At 35.0% G+C, this 23988-nt stretch overlaps 4 protein-coding genes across 10 annotated transcripts in view; 1 reads left to right on the top strand and 3 right to left on the bottom strand.

Annotated features, from left to right (window-relative positions):
* Window positions 1-5802, bottom strand: part of LOC105211706 (ubiquitin-conjugating enzyme E2 W) — a 29011-nt gene extending 23209 nt beyond the window's left edge. Inside the window, exon 1 of one of the 2 annotated variants that reach the window (XM_011183294.3) lies at window positions 5478-5802. In XM_011183294.3, coding sequence (XP_011181596.1) covers window positions 5478-5501 — 24 coding nt within the window. In that variant the 5' untranslated portion in view covers window positions 5502-5802. Of the gene's footprint in view, window positions 1-968; window positions 1255-5477 lie in introns of those variants that run through there. The other variant, XM_011183293.3, reaches the window with a different exon arrangement.
* Window positions 5803-6983: 1181 nt separating this feature from the next.
* Window positions 6984-8989, bottom strand: LOC105211705 (D-aspartate oxidase). Of its 2 annotated transcripts, none has more exons than XM_011183288.3 (5): window positions 8665-8989; window positions 8478-8601; window positions 8100-8245; window positions 7363-7753; window positions 6984-7285 (listed from the first exon to the last, which is right to left on the bottom strand). In XM_011183288.3, the coding sequence occupies exons 1-5, from the start codon at window positions 8850-8852 to the stop codon at window positions 7124-7126; spliced, it is 1011 nt and encodes a 336-aa protein (XP_011181590.2). In that variant the 5' UTR covers window positions 8853-8989; the 3' UTR covers window positions 6984-7123. The 2 variants fall into 2 exon arrangements, with proteins under 2 accessions (XP_011181590.2, XP_054090218.1); XM_054234243.1 differs by having other exon boundaries at window positions 6984-7211.
* Window positions 8990-12168: 3179 nt separating this feature from the next.
* Window positions 12169-14197, bottom strand: LOC128922732 (D-aspartate oxidase-like). The gene is made up of 5 exons (XM_054234267.1): window positions 13872-14197; window positions 13683-13806; window positions 13291-13436; window positions 12554-12944; window positions 12169-12469 (listed from the first exon to the last, which is right to left on the bottom strand). The coding sequence occupies exons 1-5, from the start codon at window positions 14057-14059 to the stop codon at window positions 12308-12310; spliced, it is 1011 nt and encodes a 336-aa protein (XP_054090242.1). The 5' UTR covers window positions 14060-14197; the 3' UTR covers window positions 12169-12307.
* Window positions 14198-19771: 5574 nt separating this feature from the next.
* Rab3 (ras-related protein Rab-3) overlaps window positions 19772-23988 on the top strand; it is a 29296-nt gene continuing 25079 nt past the window's right edge. For 2 of the 5 annotated variants that reach the window (XM_054233879.1, XM_011183285.3), the window contains exon 1: window positions 19772-20795. The gene's annotated coding sequence lies outside the window, so the exon portion shown is untranslated. Of the gene's footprint in view, window positions 20806-23988 lie in introns of all 5 variants that reach the window. The other 3 variants (XM_029039895.2, XM_054233880.1, XM_011183286.3) reach the window with 2 other exon arrangements.

The raw sequence follows: 23988 nt of genomic DNA, 5'->3' as shown, positions 1-23988 counted from the left end.
TGAAATAATTTATTACGCGAGATTTGCATGAAATTTGGCACACAAAATTAAAATAAGATTCAACTATTTCCTTGTTGAAGAATATCGCATGAAATATTTAAATTCAATTAAATGAAAAAAAAAAATAAAAATAAAATTGATTTCCTCCTTATGTAGTGTATTGCATTTTAGTAACGGTATTTCTATATAGTTTATATACTTTATGTAGTTGCAGATTTACTAATTTTTAACAACAATAACAATTTTCGAAAATTTCACTTGTGAAAAAAATCAAAATTGATAAATTTGTGGTTTCGATGTTTAAATTTATGCGTTTAAATGCTTAGCTCTCTTAAAGAGAGCGCTCTACACATTGTTAACTATTATTAACAATTCAAATTTGTGGTTTTAGCACTATGCATATAGCAATAAATTCCAAGAAGTGATTCATGCATGCTTTATTTTAAAACAATGTGGTCCAATAATCTCATTTCGAAGACAAAATATAAAAAAATAATAAAAAAAAATTGAAAATAAATTAAATTTAATAATTAGAGCAAATAGCCTCATTTCAAAGACAACAACAAAAATAAAAGAATAAAAAAATTATAAATAAATAAATAGAGCAAATAGCCTCATTTCAAAGAGAACAATAAAAATAAAAAAAAAATAATAAAAAAAAATAATAAAAAAAATAAAAAAAAATTATTTAATTATAAATAAAAAATTAAAATAAAAATAATAATTTTAAGATAGAGAGAAAATAACCTCATTTCGAAGGCAAAAAATAAATAAAAATCACGCATACAAAATACATACAAATATATATAATTTTGTCGTTAAAACACTGAAAAATATAAAACGTAGAAATATTTTAGTTTCGATTTGTTCACCGTGTTTGCGACTTAAGTAACCTTTTAACTTTTTTTTTTTTGAAAAAATTATTTTTGATATTTTTTTAATATGATTTGTATTGAACTGCATTTTACCTTCAAATAAATGGTATTATTTTACACAATATTTTATATGCTTTCGGCACAGTTACTTTGGCTAGTATCAAACAATATATTTGCACAAAACAGCAATAAACATTTCAACACCGAAAATTTGGCGCACACTTTGAACACATTTTAACGCGTGAATTTGTTTAATGTTTTATGTTGAAAACAGCGAATATATTTCTGTGTTTTTAGTTAATTTTTATTGCAGACTTATTTTTGTTTTGCATTTGGAGCAATTTTTATTTAGTACACTTTGCGAATTCGCGTGCCAGCCACAACTGATGGCAGTCGTGTAAAAACACTAGCCGCCTTAGCTTGCCGCAGCAACGCGCACATTTGGCCACAAACACATTTACAATAACAAAAAAAAAAAAAACATAAGAAATAAGCTAGCTACTAACAACCGGCAATGGCGAATAACAAGCCATAACAAACGATAGCAAGCGGCATGGCAGTGCGCGTGACAGTGAGGCAAAACCACAATTTAATGGAGAAAACTATTTTAAATTTAAATTTTAACATGGAAAATATAAATATGAGAAATAAATCATATACTAAGCATAAATATTTTAATTTAATTTTTTTAATAAAAAAATTGTGAGATTTTTTTTAAGTAAAAATTTAATAAAACAAAAAAAATAATTTTTTCCCCCACACACTCCATCACTTTTACAAACACCACGTTGTTCGTTACACTGTTTAATTACAGCGTGCGAGATAAAAATCAATTCGATTGCCCACTAGTCTTGAAACCGGCTAGCAAACTGGTTGTGAGAACAGCTGGACAACAAGCTGACCAGTCGGCCACTTGACTAGCCGGTCGGTGATGCGTGTACGAGTGTGTGTGCGCACAAATGTGAGCAATAAAAGTTCGCAAAAAAACTGCAAACAAGTTTCAGCATAAAACAAACTTCGTTGAGTGGGCGCTGCCAACAACCAAATGGCCAAACACAACTGAGTCATCTGTGTGGCTGTGGCTGTGAGTGTCGAAGTGATAAACATGGCTGGATATCTGTGGTCCATGGCAATAAAGAATTAATTGCTTTATGCTGCCACAGAGGTTATGAGTGATATTTGGCTTTTGCTTGTGGCGCAACAGGTATACGTGATTGGCTGCCGAAGAGTGGTAGGGCTTTGAGTGTTTGCTATATGAGCTTATATAGCAGTTGTTTGGATGAAAGTTTACCTCCATTTAATGGAATATTTGTCTACAGCTTCTCATTCCTTCCTGCTCATCACGACTCTCGACGTCCATTTTAATAAAAAATTTAAACTCTGCAAAATTTTTTATGAAATATAATTTACTAAATTTTTACCAACAACAACAACAAAAATCTTTAGCACTTGATGACTATGCAAATCAAGGTGCATCTAATGAATTTAAAATTAACACCCGCTCACTTGTGTCATCTATTTTACAACATAATACCTCTAGCTTGTCAATTGTCAACATTTCCGTGTGTGGCTTTATGCAAAAATATTGCGCAAACTTGCTACCTGGTAGAAGATAGTCACGTGTCTTTAATGCAGAGGCTAGCTGTTTATGCAACACATTTTGGATATACATTGTATACATAATTTATGTGTGTGAAAGTGTTCACAAGCGTGATGTGAAATGCAACACAAAAATCGCATGCAACACGCTATCAGCCAAATTGGCAATTTACTTGCCCCAGAAATGTTGCATTAACTGGTATATTAACTTTTACAGATACACGTATTTTATATGTGTAGGCGAATATTTTGGATAAAAGGAACTTGTTTAGGTATATAAAGATACATATAATAAAAAATAAAAAATATTCACTTTTGCTTTTATTTTGATCAACCATATAGCCAATATGACTACTGCATTTTTAACTTTCTTTATAATTTTTATATAGACAAGTAAACAGGATATGTTAATAGTAATTTTAAACAATAAATAAATAAAAATAAATATAAAATAAAAATAAATATAAAATATATAAAATAAATAAATAAAATAAAAAAATAAAAAATATATAAAATAAATAAATAAAATAAAAAAAGGAAAAAATATAAAAAAAATTTTAAATAAAAAAATAAAATTTTAAATAAAAAAATAAAATGTTAAATAAAAAAATTAAATTTTAAATAAAATAATAAAATGTTAAATAAAAATAAATTTAAATATAAAAAACTATTAAATAAAAAATAAAAATATTGTATTTAGCATAATATTATAATATTTTTTATTTATGACAGAATATTTGATTCTATATTCTATATTTAAAATAATAATTTGACTTATTTGTTATTGTTTTATTTTTGATAATTTAATAGATAAAATCATAATTTATTATTTTTTGCTTTTTATAAGTATTTATGTGCATCAAATTATAGCATCATACAAACAAATTCTATAATATTTAGTTTTATTAACACTGTGTCACCTCTATTTAATCTCGAACTAATTAGACGCATATTAAAATATATTATAGACCCCCAGTAACAGTTGCATAACTGATTAAAATGCAAAATAAAATTAATAACAAATATTGATTCGCAGTCATGTGTAAACATGGTGTAAAATTATCAGTTGCGGTTCCATAAACGAGAATTTTTTACATTGAAAAGTTAGTCATTTTTTATTGCAAATCTGTACAGCATTTATTGATAATAAACCGTTGAACTTTCGTGTTACTAGGCATTTGAAAGCTGTAGAGAGAGCGATGTCGAATTGACAAAACGTACAAATCAGTATAGGCGTTTCAGTGAATGCGTAAAAAATAGCACAAGTCATTTACATACATACATATAAAAATATAAAATAAAATATAAAAAAAATTTCAATTTTATGAACGTGTGTATGTGCATGAACAGATCACTTGAAATGTGAATGAACACAATATGTGCGGATAGCGCCATTAATGGAAGTGTTAAATTATTTTTAGAATGTATTAATTGTGTCAGCAAGTATTAGCATGTACAAATTTCTTATTTGTACTATATTTGAGCAAGCGAAAAAACGCCATTAAATATATGTGTACAAATGTAGTCATAAAGTGCTATAAATGCTACTTCATAGGCATTTCTGTATAATTTATAAAATAATTAATTTTATAGGAATATGGCACATTTATCAGCGCGAGACACATTTCGAAATAGCGTCGGGGTCAGAGGGGTACAAATGATTAATCGAACAACTTTCAGAAATATTAGAAATGTATTAGTATAGTATATTTTAGCAATAATCCATTTTAACAACGGTTGTAGCGAAGAAATAATGGAAGTGATAAGTGGAAGCACTCGTTTTAATAAATAAATTATCAAGAGACAGTTAGGTATTACAATTAGGTATAATTTAGATAAATAAATTTATGTAACCGTAGATTCTTTTATATGAAAGCTACGGTAATTAAGACACGTTAAAATTTTTTAACAATATACCTGTTGTTGTTTTTAGAGAAATATAATTTGTTCCATAGTCATAATACTTCTTGCTTCAGACAATGGTCTAAGCAGATACACCAATTTTGGTGGACCAATTGGAAATTAAAATTTGTTGGACTATTTTTGAAAGAGTTACATATTTTATATTATGGAATAATTTGAAATTCTGTTTCAGCAGTTAATGTGTTCAAATTTAGTATTTAATAAATTATTTATTAATTTTGTGTTTTAATTAAAATACAAATTGTTTTATCCCTTAAAACAACACCCTTCGCTTTATAATCGCGGTTTGTCTTATCACCGGCATTCCGAACACAAATATTGCCAACATATGTACATAAGTATACACGAATGTATAAAACCAAGTCTTACTCATTTAATAAATTTTGTAAGGCATTGCGCATTAAAAAACATTATCTGTTAGAATATATACATATATACCTAACGTGTGTCGTGCATTCTGAAACAAAGAAATCGTGTAAAATATACTTTGTATGTGTTTTAGCAAGTTAGATGAGCTTATGACAAACTATTGATATATTATAGTACACAATATATAAAGGATGGGTGTATGTTTGTTAGTAAATCTTAAATGTATGTGCTTTAGCAAATGTTAGCTTGGAATATAGTCACGTTTGAAAATTATCAAAAGTTTAATAAGCAATTTTCAAAACTAAATATACAAATTTACTTTAACTTTAGATAAAAACTTTAACATAGATAAAAGCTATAACAGAATTCAGCAATAAAGAGCTGCACAAACCACATATTTTAACGTATACAAAGTGGGTGGTGACGAGGCCGTTTAGGAGGATTCAAGAATATGTCTGCGTTTCTTCAAATTAATGCAGCACATCGATGGCGGGTTTCAGCACTGCCACCTACATATGCATTGCTTTCAGTGAAGCACTACTTCATTTTTTTTTGTAATAACCTTCACTATATAGACATTCGCGGCCTTTGTCCAGCAGCCAGCTGTTTGCTTTGTCCATTGATTTTCATATGAAATCATTAAAGTCCACATACACAAAACACAACAAGACAACAAAAAAGATATTCCGACAGCAATTTTTTTGAACTTACCTCAGATGGTGACATTGATGACATGTTTTTCCTCGTTTTAATCCTAGGTTTTATTAACTGCTATGCTACTGCTTTATCCCTGTGATTTTGCGAATGTGTTTTAAATTATTTTTTCCTATCTTTATGTTGGTTTGTAATAAAAATTTCTTAAGTCTATTATAATTGTTGACAATCACGAAAAATTTCCCATTTGACAGTTTGCTTTATCTACGATTTTGTCAATGTTAGCGATGTGCTATCAATGGTAAATACAAGTTCGATATCAATTTATTGAAATTTAAATTAATTTTTACCTAATGAAAATGTATAGAAAGCAGTGATTTTATGCCGACTGGCTTGAATTTTTGAAACAGTGTCTTATTTTCTCTTTAATTATATTAATTACTCTGACATAGCGGTTCTTTTCGAGTTTTATAATATATAAATATATCGATAACATATTAGTTCTGGGAAAGTTCCAAAGTAAATTTTTTAGGCAGGCACAATTGGTGCCAATTTATTAAATTTTTAATTAGGATTACCAATTAATAGGTATTGCTTTCTTAAAGTTGCTTACAACCCATTAAAATGTCTACTATTATTACAACTTTAGAATTTTGTTAATAAACGCAACTGTGTTCAGCGCCCTCTGGCGATTGATAGCCCAGCAACAGAGTATGCAATAAACAGTGCTACCTTTGCTCATTCAAAAATTAGTAGCAGGTGATGGTAGTATACAATTTGTAGGAAGATGTAGAACTATATTAAGGGGTTATATACAGTTAGACGGCCGAAAAAAAGTGAATTTTACAGAATTTTTTCTGAGAAAACTTTTTAATTTATTGATCCAAAAATTTATACACATATTATGGTATCTTTTAACTGTATTTTAAGACTTAGTACTAGTAAAAATATTTATTTGAAAAAGAGCTACAGCTGATCTCCAGGAGCTCCTCTCAAAAAAGACGTTTTGCGGTGACCACAATATCTCGGAACTGGATCATCCGAAATTAAAAAACCAAACAGATTTCGTTAAAATAATGATAAATCTAGTAGTTAATCAAAGGAATAAGCAAAATAAAATTTTTTTAAAAATGGCGGTTTCTCAAAAAAAAAAAATCGATTCTCCACCAAAATTTCGGCCTTAAATTGTTTATAAAAAAATATTTATCGGAGAGAAAAAATCTTCGATCAACTACTAAAATATATATTTAAGAAGGGTAAACACCATTTCGAGTAATGTTGGTCACCGACTTTGAAAACACTATTTTGAGAAAAACGCGTTGCCGCTCGGACCTTGTACTTCCAAGCACTCTGAAACGCCTTTTCAAATTTGCTTGTAACTTTAAAAATATTCACCGGAACGATATGAAATTTTCTGTGTAAAAAAAAATGAAATAAAAAAAAACGATTTTTTAAAAATTCTAACTGTATATAACCACTTAAGATCAGCTGTTAAGAAAACAGAAAAATTAAATTTAAAAACATCATACTTTGAAGGCAATTTTAAAATAAAATTTAAAAATCTTTAAACGTTTTAAAAATTTAGCAATTTATTTACATATAAAAGTTTTTTTACAGATTAAGATATACATATTTTTTTCAACTTCCAAGACATCTACATATGTACATGTACACATATGAAGTAAACACTTTCAGTTAAACCGTTACAATTTACTGTTACCAGCCAAAAGATCGCGAGCGATTTTAACAGCATACTTCGCGGTCCCGGGAGAGGTAGTTACACCATAACCACTATGACCGTAATTATGTACCACCTTCTGAGTGCGTCCGTCAGCCAAACGTAGGATTTCGCTTTCCACACGCACCTAAGCCAAATATAAAAGAAAAAAATATTTATTTAAATATCGATATTGATCCAAAAAACAGCTGAACTGCAACTCACCACAGCACGATGTGGTCGCAATCCAACAGCTTCACGCACCACCTCGGCGCGCTTCAAGCTCGGCAGCATGCCATAGCAACGCTCCTTAATGGCCATCGAATCGTATTTGCAGACATTCAAATTGTAGCTGTCATATTGACGGCAACCGCCGAGTGTAACAGCCTCGAATCCAGGCAAAATGTAAGTGTCATAGTCACCATAGAAAGCCAGCTTGACCCATGGTGCGCGCACTTTCACAACCTGTCCGCGCATCGGTACGAGTTGTGCATCATTGCACAGTTCTTTGGCACCCAAACCGGTGCAATTGAAGATCACATCGAAGTTTTGCTGTGAGACTTCCGAGAAGGAGTTGACACTTTGGCGCGTCACTTGACCGCCAGCTGCAAGGAATCTGAGATGAGACGGATAGTTTAGTAAGTCAATTAACATTTAATAATATCACGAAATATTCTGAGATAATCTTCGGAAAGATTTAGTTATTTTCTAGGGATCCGAAATGAATCAAATATCAGAAATTAAGAGAAGACTATATTAACACCCCATTTGAGAATGATAAACGCAAGACGCATACTTGAATCTTGATTCGAAATGTTGGTCCAATGGGGTCTTCAAATCTAACGTCAAATTAATAAATTTTTTATTCCAATATATTATTCTAAGAACTGCGTGTTTTAAGTGAGGATCTTTGGTTAGATCCAAGAGATCAAGATAAAAACAGTTACTTTTATAAAACTTACTTCTTCGTTGCGTATGGCAGAAAGAGTCGGCATTCGGTGAGACAAGTAGTAAAGAATGAACCATACTTCCAGTCACCCTGGCAAAGCTTCAATTCCTCTTCGGTGGCTTGGCGGTAAACCGGCAATAGCTGCTCGACAAAGTGGTTCTAAAAGCAAAGGTATGGTAATTAAAAGAGAATTAGTCGAACAGTCAAGAAGGCTATCAGCGCAGTAACAGTAAATATTGATAAGCAAAGGAAATAAATATAATCAATTTATAATGTTACTAAAATCTTAATTGCAAAGATTACATTTCGAATATCATTAGAGCGAACTTGAATACGATAAAGCAATTTTATTTACCCAAAGTTATAAACCAAATAAAAAAATTAAACGTACCCGCACGATCTTCGGTGAGGTGGACGAGTAAATGTAGCCCGACAGCTGGCAAACACCAGCAAGCGGTGCCTCCTTGGAGCGGCGTATATCATCCCAATAGTGGAAGGCGTCCGTAATCCATTGCCTACGTGAGAGCATTATAAATATTCAACATTAATTTTCGGCAAATTATTTCACAAAAACTTACTGTGTAATCTCCCTGGTGGGGCCCGCAAAACTTGTGCCGGGTCTGAAGATGCCCGCTGCTACATAACTGGTTGTGTCCTCATTGAAACGATCGGCGAGTATTGTGATCTGCGCATTTGGATAATTCTGCTGCAATTCCAAAGCGGTCGTCAGACCCACAACACCACTGCCCAAGATGCCGAAATGCATATTCACTACTTGCACTTATCACAATTGAAATCAATCCAAAACAAAAATAAAAATACGAAAATTATGAGATCTACGTTCACCACACCCAAATGCTAGCGACTGCACTGACGATCACCAACTGTTCGTGAAATAAATATTCACAACTATTTAGGCGCTGGGAATAAGCAGCCTCACTTTGTTTTAAATTTTTGTTTATTTTCTGATATTCCTATACACTTTGTGCGATTATCATTTACAAACTGATTATGCTCTCCTGCGCTCTGTTTTCGCTCTGCGCGCGTACTTATGTATGTGTGTGTGAGAATTTTGTTGAGTACCATTTGTACGCTCTTCTCAGCTGTTTTTTTTTTGCTTATCCGCCACTTTATTTTTTCCAATCTTATCGCAACTGATCGTTTGGTACTTCAAGCTTAGACAATTCAGGCATATGGAAACATATATGGTTGATTATATACTAATTTAGTTACGTGCCCACAATATTTAATGAACTATTAAATATTTATAAATACTGTAAACAGATGGGTGTTTTGATAGTCTCCGGAGTATCGCTCTGAATTTTAAGTTCGCTGGCAGACTAAAGTTAGAACTTTTGAACTTTTGAGGTTTTGTTATTATATGTAGAGGCTCGTCCAGTAGGAGACCATTATTTAAGTTATTATTAGGGACGTCCTAAATTCAAAAACCTTAGATGCTTTACTTTTCCTACGTCCTTTTTCGGTTTTTCAATTCGATACTTTTTTAAATGATCTTTCGAATGTTATGGATCTGTTTAAACGAGAGCGGTTGTTTTTAAGCGGGGATCACTGTATTTATTAGCGAAAATGTAACAAAAACGAGCTATAGATCGAGTAATTTTTATACTCTCGCAACATGCTTCACCGAAAGTATAATACTTTTGTTCACGCAACGGTAAGTCATCAATTTAATCCAGTTAGATATAGGTTTATATCAAAATGATCAGGATGATCAGCCGAGTAAAAATTCGGTTCACAACCACGCCTACTTCCCATATAATACAATATTGGATTCCATCTGATTCGTTCACTTATTATAAAGTGATAATAAGATATTATAATATATACATCAAAAACGAATGAAATTCGGAACTTTTCACAAATATTGCATCACTTATTGGGAAATTTTCGAAATCGGACTAGATTTTCAAGACCCCGGATATCGAATATGAAGAACTCAGTGCTTACGATAATTTTATTACCGAAAATATAGATAAATCTTTCAGATATTTCAAAGAAATTAAGAGGACATATTTTTCTTCTAATAATGTGTATTCGTAAAATTAGGTTATAACTTCCCCTAGCTCCCATATACCTAATTGTAGGGCTTTCAAACAGCTTTATACTGTATATATCTTTTAATATGTGATATATATTAGCGAAATGAAGAGAGCGTATAATCTTTGATACAAGGAAGCTTGGAGTTGAAAATAAGTGAAATTGGTTCAGGAATTACACCAACCACCATATAATATGTGTATACACTGATTTTCGTTATTAGTTGATTGGCGATCAACCGTTTAGCCGGTTATAACCGAATCGATGAGAGCGCGCCACTCCTCTCTTTCTTTCGCAGATCGGCGCCAGTTGGAGATTCCAAGTGTAACCAGGTCACTCTCCACCTGGTTCCTCCAACGGAGTGGAGGCCTTCCCCTTCCTCGGCTAGCCAGCGTAGCCGCTGTCTTTTTATTCGCTGAACTATGTCAATGTCGTCGTATAACTCGTACAGCTTATCGTTCCATCGTCTGCAAAATTTTCCTATCGAAAACTCCTAGTGTCGTCTCATCTGATGTTGACATCGTCCAAGCTTCTGCACCATAAAGCAGGACGGGAATGATAAGTGACTAGTAGAGTTTGATTTTGGTTCGTCGAGAGAGGACTTTACTGTTCAATTGCCTACTCAGTCCAAAGTAGCACCTGTTGGCAAGAGTGATTCTGCGCTGGATTTCGAGGCCGACATTGTTGGTGTTGTTGATACTGGTTCCCAGGTATACGAAATTATCTACGACTTCGAAGTTATGACTGTCAACAGTGACGTAGGAGCCAAGACGCGAGTGCGCCGACTGTTTGCTTGATGACAGTCCTCATTCACCTCCAGACCCATTCGCTTCGCCTCCTTATCCATGAGGGAAAAAGCAGAACAAACGGCGCGCTTGTTGCTTCCGATGATATCGATATCATCGGCGTACGCCAGTAGCTGTACACTCTTGTAGAAGATGTACCTTCTCTATTTAGCTCTGTAGCTTTTATAATTTTTTCCAGCATCAAGTAAAAGAAGTCGCACGATAGTGAGGTGAGTCTGGTATCGAACGGCTCGGAGAGGTCCTTCCCTATCCTGACGGAGCTTTTGGTGTTGCTCAACGTCAGCTTACATAGCCGTATTAGTTTTGCGGGGATACCAAATTCAGACATCGCGGCATAAAGGGATCTCCCTTTTTATGGATTGGGCAGATCACACTGAGATTCCAATCGTCAGGCATACTTTCTTCCGACCATATTTTCCAAAGAAGCTGATGCATGCACCTTATCAGTTCTTCGCCGCCGTATTTGAATAGCTCAGTCAGTAATCTATCGGCCCCTGCCGCTTTATTGTTCTTCAGGCGGCTAATTGCTATTCGAATTTCTTCATGGTCGGGTAATGGAACATCTACTCCATCATCATCGATTGAGGAATCGGGTTCGCCAACTCCTGTTGTTGTACTTTCACTGCCATTCAGCAGGTCAGAGAAGTGTTCCCTCCATAATTCCAGTATGCCCTGGACATCGGTTACCAGATTACCACCTTGGTCTCTACATGAAAGCAGTATATCTCCTATAAATGAATATGTCCGGAACTTCCTTACACCTTGAGTTTGAAGCATCCATTTCCGCTTCGACCAAACAAGTATTTTGACTTTTACAACATAAAACGGCTATTTTCCTGTTATGCACATATTCTGCGCACGAAGTCGTCAATACAAAAGCAATCTTAATATTATATAAATTCCACACAAGGGATTTTTTTATGCGAGCACATGTATCTATATATGTATGTATGTTTGTATATGTGCTGGCTTGTAGCTTTCCTTTGCCTTTGCCTTTTCAAATTTGCTTGTAACTTTAAAAATATTCACCGGAACGATATGAAATTTTCTGTGTATATTCTTAAATATATGTACATTAGGAAAATGAAATAAAAAAAATCGATTTTTTTTAAATTCTAACTGTACATAACCCCTTAAGATCAGCTGTTAAGAAAACAAAAAAATTAAATTTAAAAACATCATACTTTGAAGGCAATTTTAAAATAAAATTTAAAAATCTTTAAAAAATTTTAAAATTTAGCAATTTATTTACATATAAAAGTTTTTATACAGATTAATATATATGTACATATTTTTTCAACTTCCAAGACATCTACATACATGTACACATATGAAGTAAACACTTTCAGTTAAACCGTTACAATTTACTGTTACCAGCCAAAAGATCGCGAGCGATTTTAACAGCATACTTCGCGGTACCGGGAGAGGTAGTTACACCATAACCGCTATGTCCGTAATTATGCACCACCTTCTGAGAGCGTCCGTCAGCCAAACGTAGGATTTCGCTTTCCACACGCACCTAAGACAGATATAAAAGAAAAAAAAAATATTTATATAAGCCATTCGATATTGATCTGAACAACCATAGCGATCGGCAACTCACCACAGCACGATGTGGTCGCAATCCAACAGCTTCACGCACCACCTCGGCGCGCTTCAAGCTCGGCAGCATGCCATAGCAACGCTCCTTAATGGCCATCGAATCGTATTTGCAGACATTCAAATTGTAGCTGTCATATTGACGGCAACCGCCGAGTGTAACAGCCTCGAATCCAGGCAAAATGTAAGTGTCATAGTCACCATAGAAAGCCAGCTTGACCCATGGTGCGCGCACTTTCACAACCTGTCCGCGCATCGGTACGAGTTGTGCATCATTGCACAGTTCTTTGGCACCCAAACCGGTGCAATTGAAGATCACATCGAAGTTTTGCTGTGAGACTTCCGAAAAGGAGTTGACACTTTGGCGCGTCACTTGACCTCCAGCTGCAATGAATCTGAGATGAGACGGATAGTTTAGTAAGTCAATTAACATTTAATAATATCACGAAATATTCTGAGATAATCTTCGGAAAGATTTAGTTATTTTCTAGGGATCCGAAATGAATCAAATATCAGAAATTAAGAGAAGACTATATTAACACCCTATTTGAGAATGATAAACGCAAGACGCATACTTGAATCTTGATTCGAAATGTTGGTCCAATGGGGTCTTCAAATCTAACGTCAAATTAATAAATTTTTTATTCCAATATATTATTCTAAGAACTGCGTGATTTAAGTGAGGATCTTTGATTAGATCCAAGAGATCAAGATAAAAACAGTTACTTTTATAAAACTTACTTCTTCGTTGCGTATGGCAGAAAGAGTCGGCATTCGGTGAGGCAAGTTGTAAAGAATGAACCATATTTCCAATCACCCTGGCAAAGCTTCAATTCCTCTTCGGTGGCTTGACGGTAAACCGGCAATAGCTGCTCGACAAAGTGGTTCTAAAAGCAAAGGTATGGTAATTAAAAGATAATTAGCAGAACAGTCAAAAAGGCTATCAGCGCAGTAACAGTAAATATTGATAAGCAAAGGAAATAAATATAATCAATTTATAATGTTACTAAAATCTTAATTGCAAAGATTACATTTCGAATATCATTAGAGCGAACTTGAATACAATTTACCCAAATTTATAACCCAATTTTATTTACCCAAAGTTATAAACCAAATAAAAAAATTAAACGTACCCGCACGATCTTCGGTGAAGTTGACGAGTAAATGTAGCCCGACAGCTGGCAAACACCAGCAAGCGGTGCCTCCTTGGAGCGACGTATATCATCCCAATAGTGGAAGGCGTCCGTAATCCATTGTCTGCGTGGGATGGCATTATAAATAGTCAACATTTATTTTCGGCAAATTATTTCACAAAAACTTACTGTGTAATCTCCCTGGTGGGGCCCGCAAAACTTGTTCCGGGTCTGAAGATGCCCGCTGCTACATAACTGGTTGTGTCCTCATTGAAACGATCGGCAAGTATTGTGATCTGCGCATTTGGATAATTCTGCTGCAATTCCAAAGCGGTCGTCAGACCCACAACACCACTGCCCAAGATGCCGAAATGCATATTCACTACTTGCACTTATCACAATTGAAATCACTCCAACACAAAAATAAAAATACGAAAAATATGAGATCTACGTTCACCACACCCAAATGCTAGCGACTTCACTGATGATCACCAACTGTTCGTGAAATAAATATCCACAACTATTAAGGCGCTGGCAAAGAGCAGCCTCACTTTGTAGTAAATTTTTGTTTATTTTCTGATATTCCTATACACTTTATGCGATTATCATTTACAAACTGATTATGCTCTCCTGCGCTCTGTTTTCGCTCTGCGCGCGTACTTATGTATGTGTGTGTGAGTATTTTGTTGAACACCACTTGTACGCTCTTCTCAGCTGTTTTTTTTTTGCTTATCCGCCACTTTATTTTTTCCAATCTTATCGCAACTGATCGTTTGGTACTTCAAGCTTAGACAATTCAGGAATATGGAAACATATATGGTTGATTATATACTAATTTAGTTACGTGCCCACAATATTTAATGAACTATTAAATATTTATAAATACTGTAAACAGATGGGTGTTTTGATAGTCTCCGGAGTATCGCTCTGAATTTTAAGTTCGCTGGCAGACTAAAGTTAGAACTTTTGAACTTTTGAGGTTTTGTTATTATATGTAGAGGCTAGTCCAGTAGGAGACCATTATTTAAGTTATTATTAGGGACGTCCTAAATTCAAAAACCTTAGATGCTTTACTTTTCCTACGTCCTTTTTCGGTTTTTCAATTCGATACTTTTTTAAATGATCTTTCGAATGTTATGGATCTGTTTAAACGAGAGCGGTTGTTTTTAAGCGGGGATCACTGTATTTATTAGCGAAAATGTAACAAAAACGAGCTATAGATCGAGTGATTTTTATACTCTCGCAACATGCTTCACCGAAAGTATAATACTTTTGTTCACGCAACGGTAAGTCATCAATTTAATCCAGTTAGATATAGGTTTATATCAAAATGATCAGGATGATCAGCCGAGTAAAAATTCGGTTCACAACCACGCCTACTTCCCATATAATACAATATTGGATTCCATCTGATTCGTTCACTTATTATAAAGTGATAATAAGATATTATAATATATACATCAAAAACGAATGAAATTCGGAACTTTTCACAAATATTGCATCACTTATTGGGAAATTTTCGAAATCGGACTAGATTTTCAAGACCCCGGATATCGAATATGAAGAACTCAGTGCTTACGATAATTTTATTACCGAAAATATAGATAAATCTTTCAGATATTTCAAAGAAATTAAGAGGACATATTTTTCTTCTAATAATGTGTATTCGTAAAATTAGGTTATAACTTCCCCTAGCTCCCATATACCTAATTGTAGGGCTTTCAAACAGCTTTATACTGTATATATCTTTTAATATGTGATATATATTAGCGAAATGAAGAGAGCGTATAATCTTTGATACAAGGAAGCTTGGTGTTGAAAATAAGTGAAATCGGTTCAGGAATTACCACAACCACCATATAATATGTGTATGCACTGATTTTCGTTATTCTAGTGGACTTTATGCCGATATGTATTACATGTATAAGTGAAATTGTGTTTTATCTTATAATAATAAAATTAATTAAATAAATTTCGACAGCATAAAATGTTCGTTTACACCGTTCCATAGTTGTTTATGTATATTTTCTTATATGAAAGCAGTATGTATGTGTGTGATTGGCGTTCAACCGTTTAGCCGGTTATAACCGAATCGATGAGAGCGCGCCACTCCTCTCTTTCTTTCGCAGATCGGCGCCAGTTGGAGATTCCAAGTGTAACCAGGTCACTCTCCACCTGGTTCCTCCAACGGAGTGGAGGCCTTCCCCTTCCTCGGCTAGCCAGCGTAGCCGCTGTCTTTTTATTCGCTGAACTATGTCAATGTCGTCGTATAACTCGTACAGCTTATCGTTCCATCGTCTGCAAAATTTTCCTATCGAAAACTCCTAGTGTCGTCTCATCTGATGTTGACATCGTCCAAGCTTCTGCACCATAAAGCAGGACGGGAATGATAAGTGACTAGTAGAGTTTGATTTTGGTTCGTCGAGAGAGGACTTTACTGTTCAATTGCCTACTCAGTCCAAAGTAGCACCTGTTGGCAAGAGTGATTCTGCGCTGGATTTCGAGGCCGACATTGTTGGTGTTGTTGATACTGGTTCTCAGGTATACGAAATTATCTACGACTTCGAAGTTATGACTGTCAACAGTGACGTAGGAGCCAAGACGCGAGTGCGCCGACTGTTTGCTTGATGACAGTCCTCATTCACCTCCAGACCCATTCGCTTCGCCTCCTTATCCATGAGGGAAAAAGCAGAACAAACGGCGCGCTTGTTGCTTCCGATGATATCGATATCATCGGCGTACGCCAGTAGCTGTACACTCTTGTAGAAGATGTACCTTCTCTATTTAGCTCTGTAGCTTTTATAATTTTTTCCAGCATCAAGTAAAAGAAGTCGCACGATAGTGAGTCACCTTGTCTGAAACCTCGTCTGGTATCGAACGGCTCGGAGAGGTCCTTCCCGATCCTGACGGAGCTTTTGGTGTTGCTCAACGTCAGCTTACATAGCCGTATTAGTTTTGCGGGGATACCAAATTCAGACATCGCGGCATAAAGGGATCTCCCTTTTTATGGATTGGGCAGAGCACACTGAGATTCCAATCGTCAGGCATGCTTTCTTCCGACCATATTTTCCAAAGAAGCTGATGCATGCACCTTATCAGTTCTTCGCCGCCGTATTTGAATAGCTCAGTCAGTAATCTATCGGCCCCTGCCGCTTTATTGTTCTTCAGGCGGCTAATTGCTATTCGAATTTCTTCCTGGTCGGGTAATGGAACATCTGTTCCATCATCATCGATTGAGGAATCGGGTTCGCCAACTCCTGTTGTTGTACTTTCACTGCCATTCAACAGGTCAGAGAAGTGTTCCCTCCATAATTCCAGTATGCCCTGGACATCGGTTACCAGATTACCACCTTGGTCTCTACATGAAAGCAGTATACCTCCTATAAATGAATATGCCCGGAACTTACTTACACCTTGAGTTTCAAGCATCCATTTCCGCTTCGACAAAACAAGTATTTCATTTAATATTCAATGACTTTTACAACATAAAACGGCTATTTTCCTGTTATGCACATATTCTGCGCACGAAGTCGTCAATACAAAAGCAATCTTAATATTATATAAATTCCACACAAGGGATTTTTTTATGCGAGCACATGTATCTATATATGTATGTATGTTTGTATATGTGCTGGCTTGTAGCTAACATGTATCTGATTTCCTTTATTGTACTTCAACTTTGATTGAAGCCCTTCAGCTTGACGCTTCATTATAATTCACCATCAATAAAGCATCAGCAACACACTCTAACGCCCACACAAAATAACGGGACAATACGTAGCTTAGAATATATGTATATTGTTGTTTGTGCACACAAAAGGCAACTTAGCTTATATACCTAAATACCTATGTATATATAGATGTACACAAAATTATATAACTTGAAGCTGTGCAAAATGCCTTTACACAATTTTTTTGAACCTGTGTATTCACTGATACAAACACAACACAAACACAAAGATGATAAAACTCGCATGGAATTTTTCTGTTTACCTTTGTAATCAAATGTGGCACTTTTCACTCTAAAAACCAGACGGACTTAACGCTCCAATTCTTTTTTGCTTTTTGACGAGGGCTACAGACGCAGAGAAAAGCGCGATGATACACACAGAGCGAGGGGTGGAGTGCTGATGTACCATATTTGACAGCTGTTTGAGGACGGTTGTCAAAAATGCTCGTATTAATCAGCCATATGTGACCAGCTGCTTTATTGTTGTTGGCTATAGTTATAGTGGGTTTTATAGAAACGTAGCTATAAGTATATGTGCGCCTCAATGAAAATTAAAAGCCTACTATCAGGCGTTCTACGCTAGTCTGATGAATTAATGGCGCGTAAGATAAGGGAAAACGCTCATTACATGTATATGTGAGTATCAAACACATTATATACCTGCACATTACCGTTAGCTGTAGTTTGTGTATGTTAGTGATGACTTGTCATAAGCACTCTGCCAAATATTTGTCAGTCAGCCAAGCAGACGCATTCATATAACCAAAGTTAGCTTGTCACTTGCACGCATCGAGCAGTTGAAGCGAAAATTTACGCACATTTCGCCATATAGTGTCGTGTGGGCGTAAAGCTGGCAGCTTAGCGCGCTGCATTTGGAAGAGAGAGTGAGAGAGTGGGAGAGCGAATGGGAACGCTGAAACTTGCTTGCTGATAGAGGTGGCTGACAGCGACGCAGAAACTGATAAGAATCTGATTTTAGTGAGAGAGAAAAGCGCTCTCCATTCTGTGAGTTTCTGTGTGTGTGGGTAAAAGGGAGTATATAATACATAAATGGATCCACATAGCCATAAACGGCACACATAGTTTCTCATTTATATGCTATACTGATAAAACTTGCAATGGTTGTGTCAGACAATGGGCACAGTGTTCTGGTTAAAAACAAAATTTTAATTTTTTTATTTGAAAAGATTTTATTAATTTCTTAGTTAAATTTCTGGTATAATTTTCCAATAATTGAGCAAAAGGGTTGAACTTCAAAACTCTAGATCGGAGTTTAAGAAGATTGCAATATAATTTTTCGAATATAAAGGGAACATAGAGTTGAAAGCAGGAGCCAAATGATTCTTCGAAGAAAATAATCACGAACGTCACCCTAAATGTAGACTACGATTCATTTTCGGTAAGAAATTCCAGTAAAATGTATAAAACTGTAGTCTGCTATTAGGAGCAAATCTCTGAGTTTTATAAAGGAACATACAAATGTGTTCAAAAATAACTGGATTTTTCTTTTTTTTGAAAAAAAGGTGATTCATTCGTTTACATCCATGTACTCATTCGATATTATTCACTTATGAGAGCGTTTCTTTCAATCGCCGAAACATGCTTCTCTAACGTGATTTTTGGAGCAGCGATTGCTCGTATGCTTGTAAAGCTCTTTAAGGCTCTATTTATTATTGGAAACAGGGAAAAGTCTCACGAAGTCATGTCTGGAGAATATGGAGTATTGTTTTTGGGCAAGAATTCACGAATATACAGACAGCTATGAATGCAGCTGAAAATTTGATCATACTTCAGGGGCCATGTAAATCAACATAATAAAATATTTGACAGTTGGAAATTTAAAAATTCCCGTTATTTTTTGAACACACTTTGTAAATACAACTTCAAAAGTACCTTCTGTTAAATTAACAATACATTCAACTTAAAAGTCACCCTAAATGTAGACTATAATGCTTGAAATAAGAGTTAAATATATAAAAGGTAGTCTACAACTAGGCGCAAGTTGAATTTGGCTGATAAGGAAATATAAATTTAATTATAATGCAGTCAACAAACAAGCCACTGTACCTTGTACGCCATAATATGCACGTAAAGATTGTGTGAATATAAATTATTATCTGCTCATGACTCTACACACATACACCTGCACATTGTACAATATATTTTCACAGCAACAACAACAAAATGCTGATACAACGCTCCCATTCATTCCTTGGGAAAACTTTCGTTCACACAGCGCAAGCGTCAAATACATTTATTGTATTAACGAATATGTGTTTTCCGCGAAGCTTACGAATTCGCCGTATATGCGGCGAACTAAAGCTTGCAAGTCTTCATTGTTTGAGATACCTTTTTCGAGCGTTTCATCGATTTTCACAAGCAAGAGCACAGAGTTTAGTGGCATATACCAGCAGCAACGGTGCAAATAAAGTGGGTCGTTAGGAAAAAAAAATCGTAGTGTAGACAACGAAAGATATAGACAAAAGTTGCGTATACGCAGCAGCTGCTGAACATTATTTTAAGTGAACGCAAAAGAAGTTGGGTTTTACATTTCATAAGCGCTCATTCTGCACAGCAAACATTTGAGTGGGGAAAGCGTTGGAGGTGAGAGACAAACGACAAACGAATTCGCCAACAAAGCGAAGTGGAAGAGAAGCGCAGAGCAGCGAAGAAACGAAAAACGCCAGCAAATACAACAAACGCACAATTCGCCGCATTCGCCTCGCTTGCTTAGTGTCTGTCTTAGCAGCGAAGTCAATACACAGTCAGCCACAGTGGCGCAACGAATTTTCCTTTAGTATCCTTACGGGACGTGAAAAAATCAGTAGTCAACGCAAAAACAGCCAACAAAACGAGCGTGCAGTGCTGCTATATAAGAGTATATGAAGTGTTGAAGAAAAAAAAGTTGAAAAAAACGCGCAGCTTGTAACCAAATTGAAGTGCTTGTGTGTGCAGAAAATTTCGAAATTTCCAAACGCAGTTGAAAAAGTAGTTTAACGGGCCACAAAGGTTGCTGGCGTGTAAGCGAAAATTAAACTGACAAAATAAGTATACCAGCACAGCAGCGAGTGTGTGTGTGTGTCGAGCGATTAAACATTAAAACGCTACTAACGGTTTATTATACATTTGTACACACTTATCTATGTGTATAACAGTGCATGAGTGTGTGTGCAAGCGTTTCTTAGAATCGCAACAAATTGAATTCAATTGAGAACACTAAACGCGCAACGCCAGCTGCCAACACCACCACTACACGACCGCCGCAGCAGCAGCAGCTAAAGCAACACTAATATAACAACAACAACAACCAACACGGATACAAGTCGAAGCGCAAGCTAACAAATAGGCCAGCCACAAAGCGCTGTAATACAACAGAAGAAAAGGTAACGTAAAGTAAGTAAGTTAACTGTAGAAATATAGACAAAACTTAGAGGCAGATGCGATTTTTATAGTGCAGCATACAGTTATAATGTGGACACCAACATATAGAATATACATATAGAAGAAGTATAGAAAGAGAAAGTAGTGTCACAGATAGTTAAAATGATTGACGATTGGATTGTGCAATGGAATCTAAATAATAAATCGTAATTATATGTAGAGACAGACACAGCTGAATAGAGTAGAAATGCCAAAGCATGAGGCACACAAATAAAAATTTATAAAACAATATTTTTTTAATAGCTATAAAGCGTTGAAAGAGCTTACAATTAAACAGCTGCAATCAAACAGACACACATTCAAACACTTAATCACACTCATCATCGTTCATGCCTACACAACCCAACCCAAATCCTGCACACGCTAAACAATCCAGCCAGCGACCCTACGACCCAACGACCATGCACCTGCTACTCTGCCTAGGCTGCCTGACTTCCTTTACGCTATTTTTAGATGAAGAAAAAAATTATCGATTTGTTTGTAAGTAAGTGAGTGGCTACATAGAAGTAGCTATGTATCACTTAGTGTCTGTGTGTTTGTTGTTGGAGCGAAATCGAGCACAAGCTGTAAAACAGTAGAAAATAAAAAATAATAAAAATGAAGCGGAATATATTGCAATCATTGGACCATACACAGCTGCTAGTAAACACACACACACACACCTAGTAAATTTTATATAAATAACGGTTTATTATTGTAAGCGCCTGTATGTGCGCTTCGTAATGTACCGTATGTGCGTGCGCGCAGCTGTGCACCGCTACCCAACCATTTGCGTCGCATTTATTTATTTATTGCATTGCGTCGCGCGGTTAAGTCAGTGTGCGGATGACCAGCGTAGATACATTTTTTAGCTTAAATATACTGACGCAGATATTTGTAGACAACAGCGGATATTCTGCGGAGTTTATGTGTACACTAGGAATTAGCACACAAATATTTTTCAATTCTTTTTTGAAATTGTAAAAAGTGTCACGTTGTGCGCCTGGGGGTATGCCATAAAAAACGCAATGCATACAATTTAAACTTTTAAGTTTTTAGAATAACGTCCGTTATATCTGGAATAGATACTGTTATAATTTGAGAAAATAATTCTCATGAAAATACATATGTTTGTTTGAATCCAATTGTAGATAAATATAACATTTTATTTTAATTATTTTTTGATTTCAAACTCAAATTTTCTTTTTATCGTTGCTCAGATTTTACTTATACAACTTTATTATTAATAAAATTAAATTTATTTGGAGAAAAAATGACGATTAGTTTTGTTTCAAAAATTAGAAATTTATATTTAGTCAAAAGCGATATATTCGAGTATACGTAATGATTATCATTGCATTAATGTGATAAACATCAAATACGGTGGAACTTCTATAACTCAAACTTCTCTAACTCGAAGTTATTCATAACTCGAACTTTTGAATTGGCAACATAAGTAATAATTGTCATAAAGATTTCCTTCCATTAATCGAACTTTTCGACCAGGGCATAATACAAAATTTAAAATTTTACTATCGAGGCAGAATTTTAAAAGAGTCTTTCTATGGAGGTGAACAAAAACAATGATATTACACTTATAGATTTTATAAATCGTGTTACAAAAGCATGAGATACAGACGTCAAGAGCCAAACAATACCGCTGTGCAGCAAACAAAATTACAGAAAACATGTTTTAACGTATCGTCGAAGTCTCTCTAACGCGAAGTTTTTTATGGATTATGGTGATTCGAGTTAGAGAAGTTCCACTGTATTTTCCAAGCCAGTGAGGGCAAGTTGTCTGTTGAGCCTTTGATTCATAAAGTAACTTTTTCAACCCTTTCAAGGTCAATGAAGTATAATAAACCCCCGCCGACTCAAGAAACACACTAATTGTAATATTAATTAAATTCAAAGACAGTTCCTCATAGCGTACCTCTGTGTAAGGTATGTTCAACCGAAGAAAAATAAACAATTTTGGATAATTTTGAGTCCTGTTGATGGTATGGTATTTTGTGAACATTATAATTTACATATAAATCGTTTCAAAATTTTTCTCTGAAAAGGTTTCGATTCGTCGTATTTCTATATTGACGGCCCAATTAACTTTTAAATACTTTTTGAGTCCGATCTAGTAACACTTAATGGGCATTTTGCGGTCAAAATATGTTATAACATTACCTGTGTTCAAGTAGCCCCAGAATGTTAATCGTTTTCTCATATACGAAGTGTGTTCAAAAACTAACAGGAATTTCAAAATTTCCAGTTGTCCAAAAGTTCACTTGTTCATATTTTTATACTCTCGCAACAAAAGTTGATAAGAGAGTATTATAGTTTAGTTCACATAACGGTTGTTTGTAACACCTAGTTAGATATCGAGTCATATATACCAAAGTGATCAGGGTGAAAAGTAGATTTGAAATCCGGATGTCTGTCCGTCTGTGCAAGCTGTAACTTGAGTAACAATGAAGATATCTTGATGAAACTTGGCACAAATATTCCTTGGCACCATAAAAAGGTTAAGTTCGAAAATGGGCGGAATCGGACCATTGTCACGCCCACAAAATGGCGAAAACCAGAAACACATAAAGTGTCGTAACTAAGCCATAAATGAAGTTATAAAAGTAGAATTTGGAATAAAGGTCGCACTAGGAGGGGGCATATTTGGATGTAATTTTTTTTGGGGAAGTGGGCGTGGTCCTGCCCACAAATCGGTTATTTTTTATTTAACTCGAAAACCAATAAAGCTATATAAACCAAACTTTCTGCTGTCGGTTCTCTTACACCATGAAAATAGTTGAAATCGGATAATAACCACGCCCACCTCCCATACAAAGGTTAAGTTGAAAATTACTAAAAGTGGGTTAACTAACTAACGAAAAACGTCAGAAACACTGAATTTTGCAGAAGGAATAGCAGAAGGGAGCTGTTACTCAGATTTTTTACAAAATTGAAAATTGGCCGTGGCATCGCCCACTTAAACCATATCTCAGGAAGTACTAGACCGATTCCAATGAAATTCGGTATATAATATTTTTTTGACACCCTGATAACACGGACAAAAAATGGGCGAAATCGGTTCACAACCACGACTACTTTCCTTATAACTCAATTTTGAATTCCATCTTATTCCTTCACTTTATAATGTAAATACAAGGA

Source organism: Zeugodacus cucurbitae, chromosome 6 (genome assembly GCF_028554725.1).
Source record: "Zeugodacus cucurbitae isolate PBARC_wt_2022May chromosome 6, idZeuCucr1.2, whole genome shotgun sequence".
NCBI lineage: Eukaryota > Metazoa > Arthropoda > Insecta > Diptera > Tephritidae > Zeugodacus > Zeugodacus cucurbitae.
The sequence above is the reverse complement of the archived record's forward strand: the minus strand, read 5'-3'. Positions and strand labels throughout refer to the sequence as shown.

Coding starts and splice junctions, on each gene's coding strand:
- LOC128922732 (XM_054234267.1), bottom strand. CDS start 14,059: ATGCATTTCGGCATCTTGGGCAGTGGTGTTGTGGGTCTGACGACCGCT. Junction 13,807..13,871: donor CCCACCAGGGAGATTACACA/GTAAGTTTTTGT, acceptor CATCCCACGCAG/ACAATGGATTACGGACGCCT. Junction 13,437..13,682: donor CTTCACCGAAGATCGTGCGG/GTACGTTTAATT, acceptor CTTTGCTTTTAG/AACCACTTTGTCGAGCAGCT.
- LOC105211705 (XM_011183288.3), bottom strand. CDS start 8,852: ATGCATTTCGGCATCTTGGGCAGTGGTGTTGTGGGTCTGACGACCGCT. Junction 7,754..8,099: donor CTGCCATACGCAACGAAGAA/GTAAGTTTTATA, acceptor GTCTCATCTCAG/ATTCCTTGCAGCTGGCGGTC. Junction 7,286..7,362: donor TGCGACCACATCGTGCTGTG/GTGAGTTGCAGT, acceptor TATTTGGCTTAG/GTGCGTGTGGAAAGCGAAAT.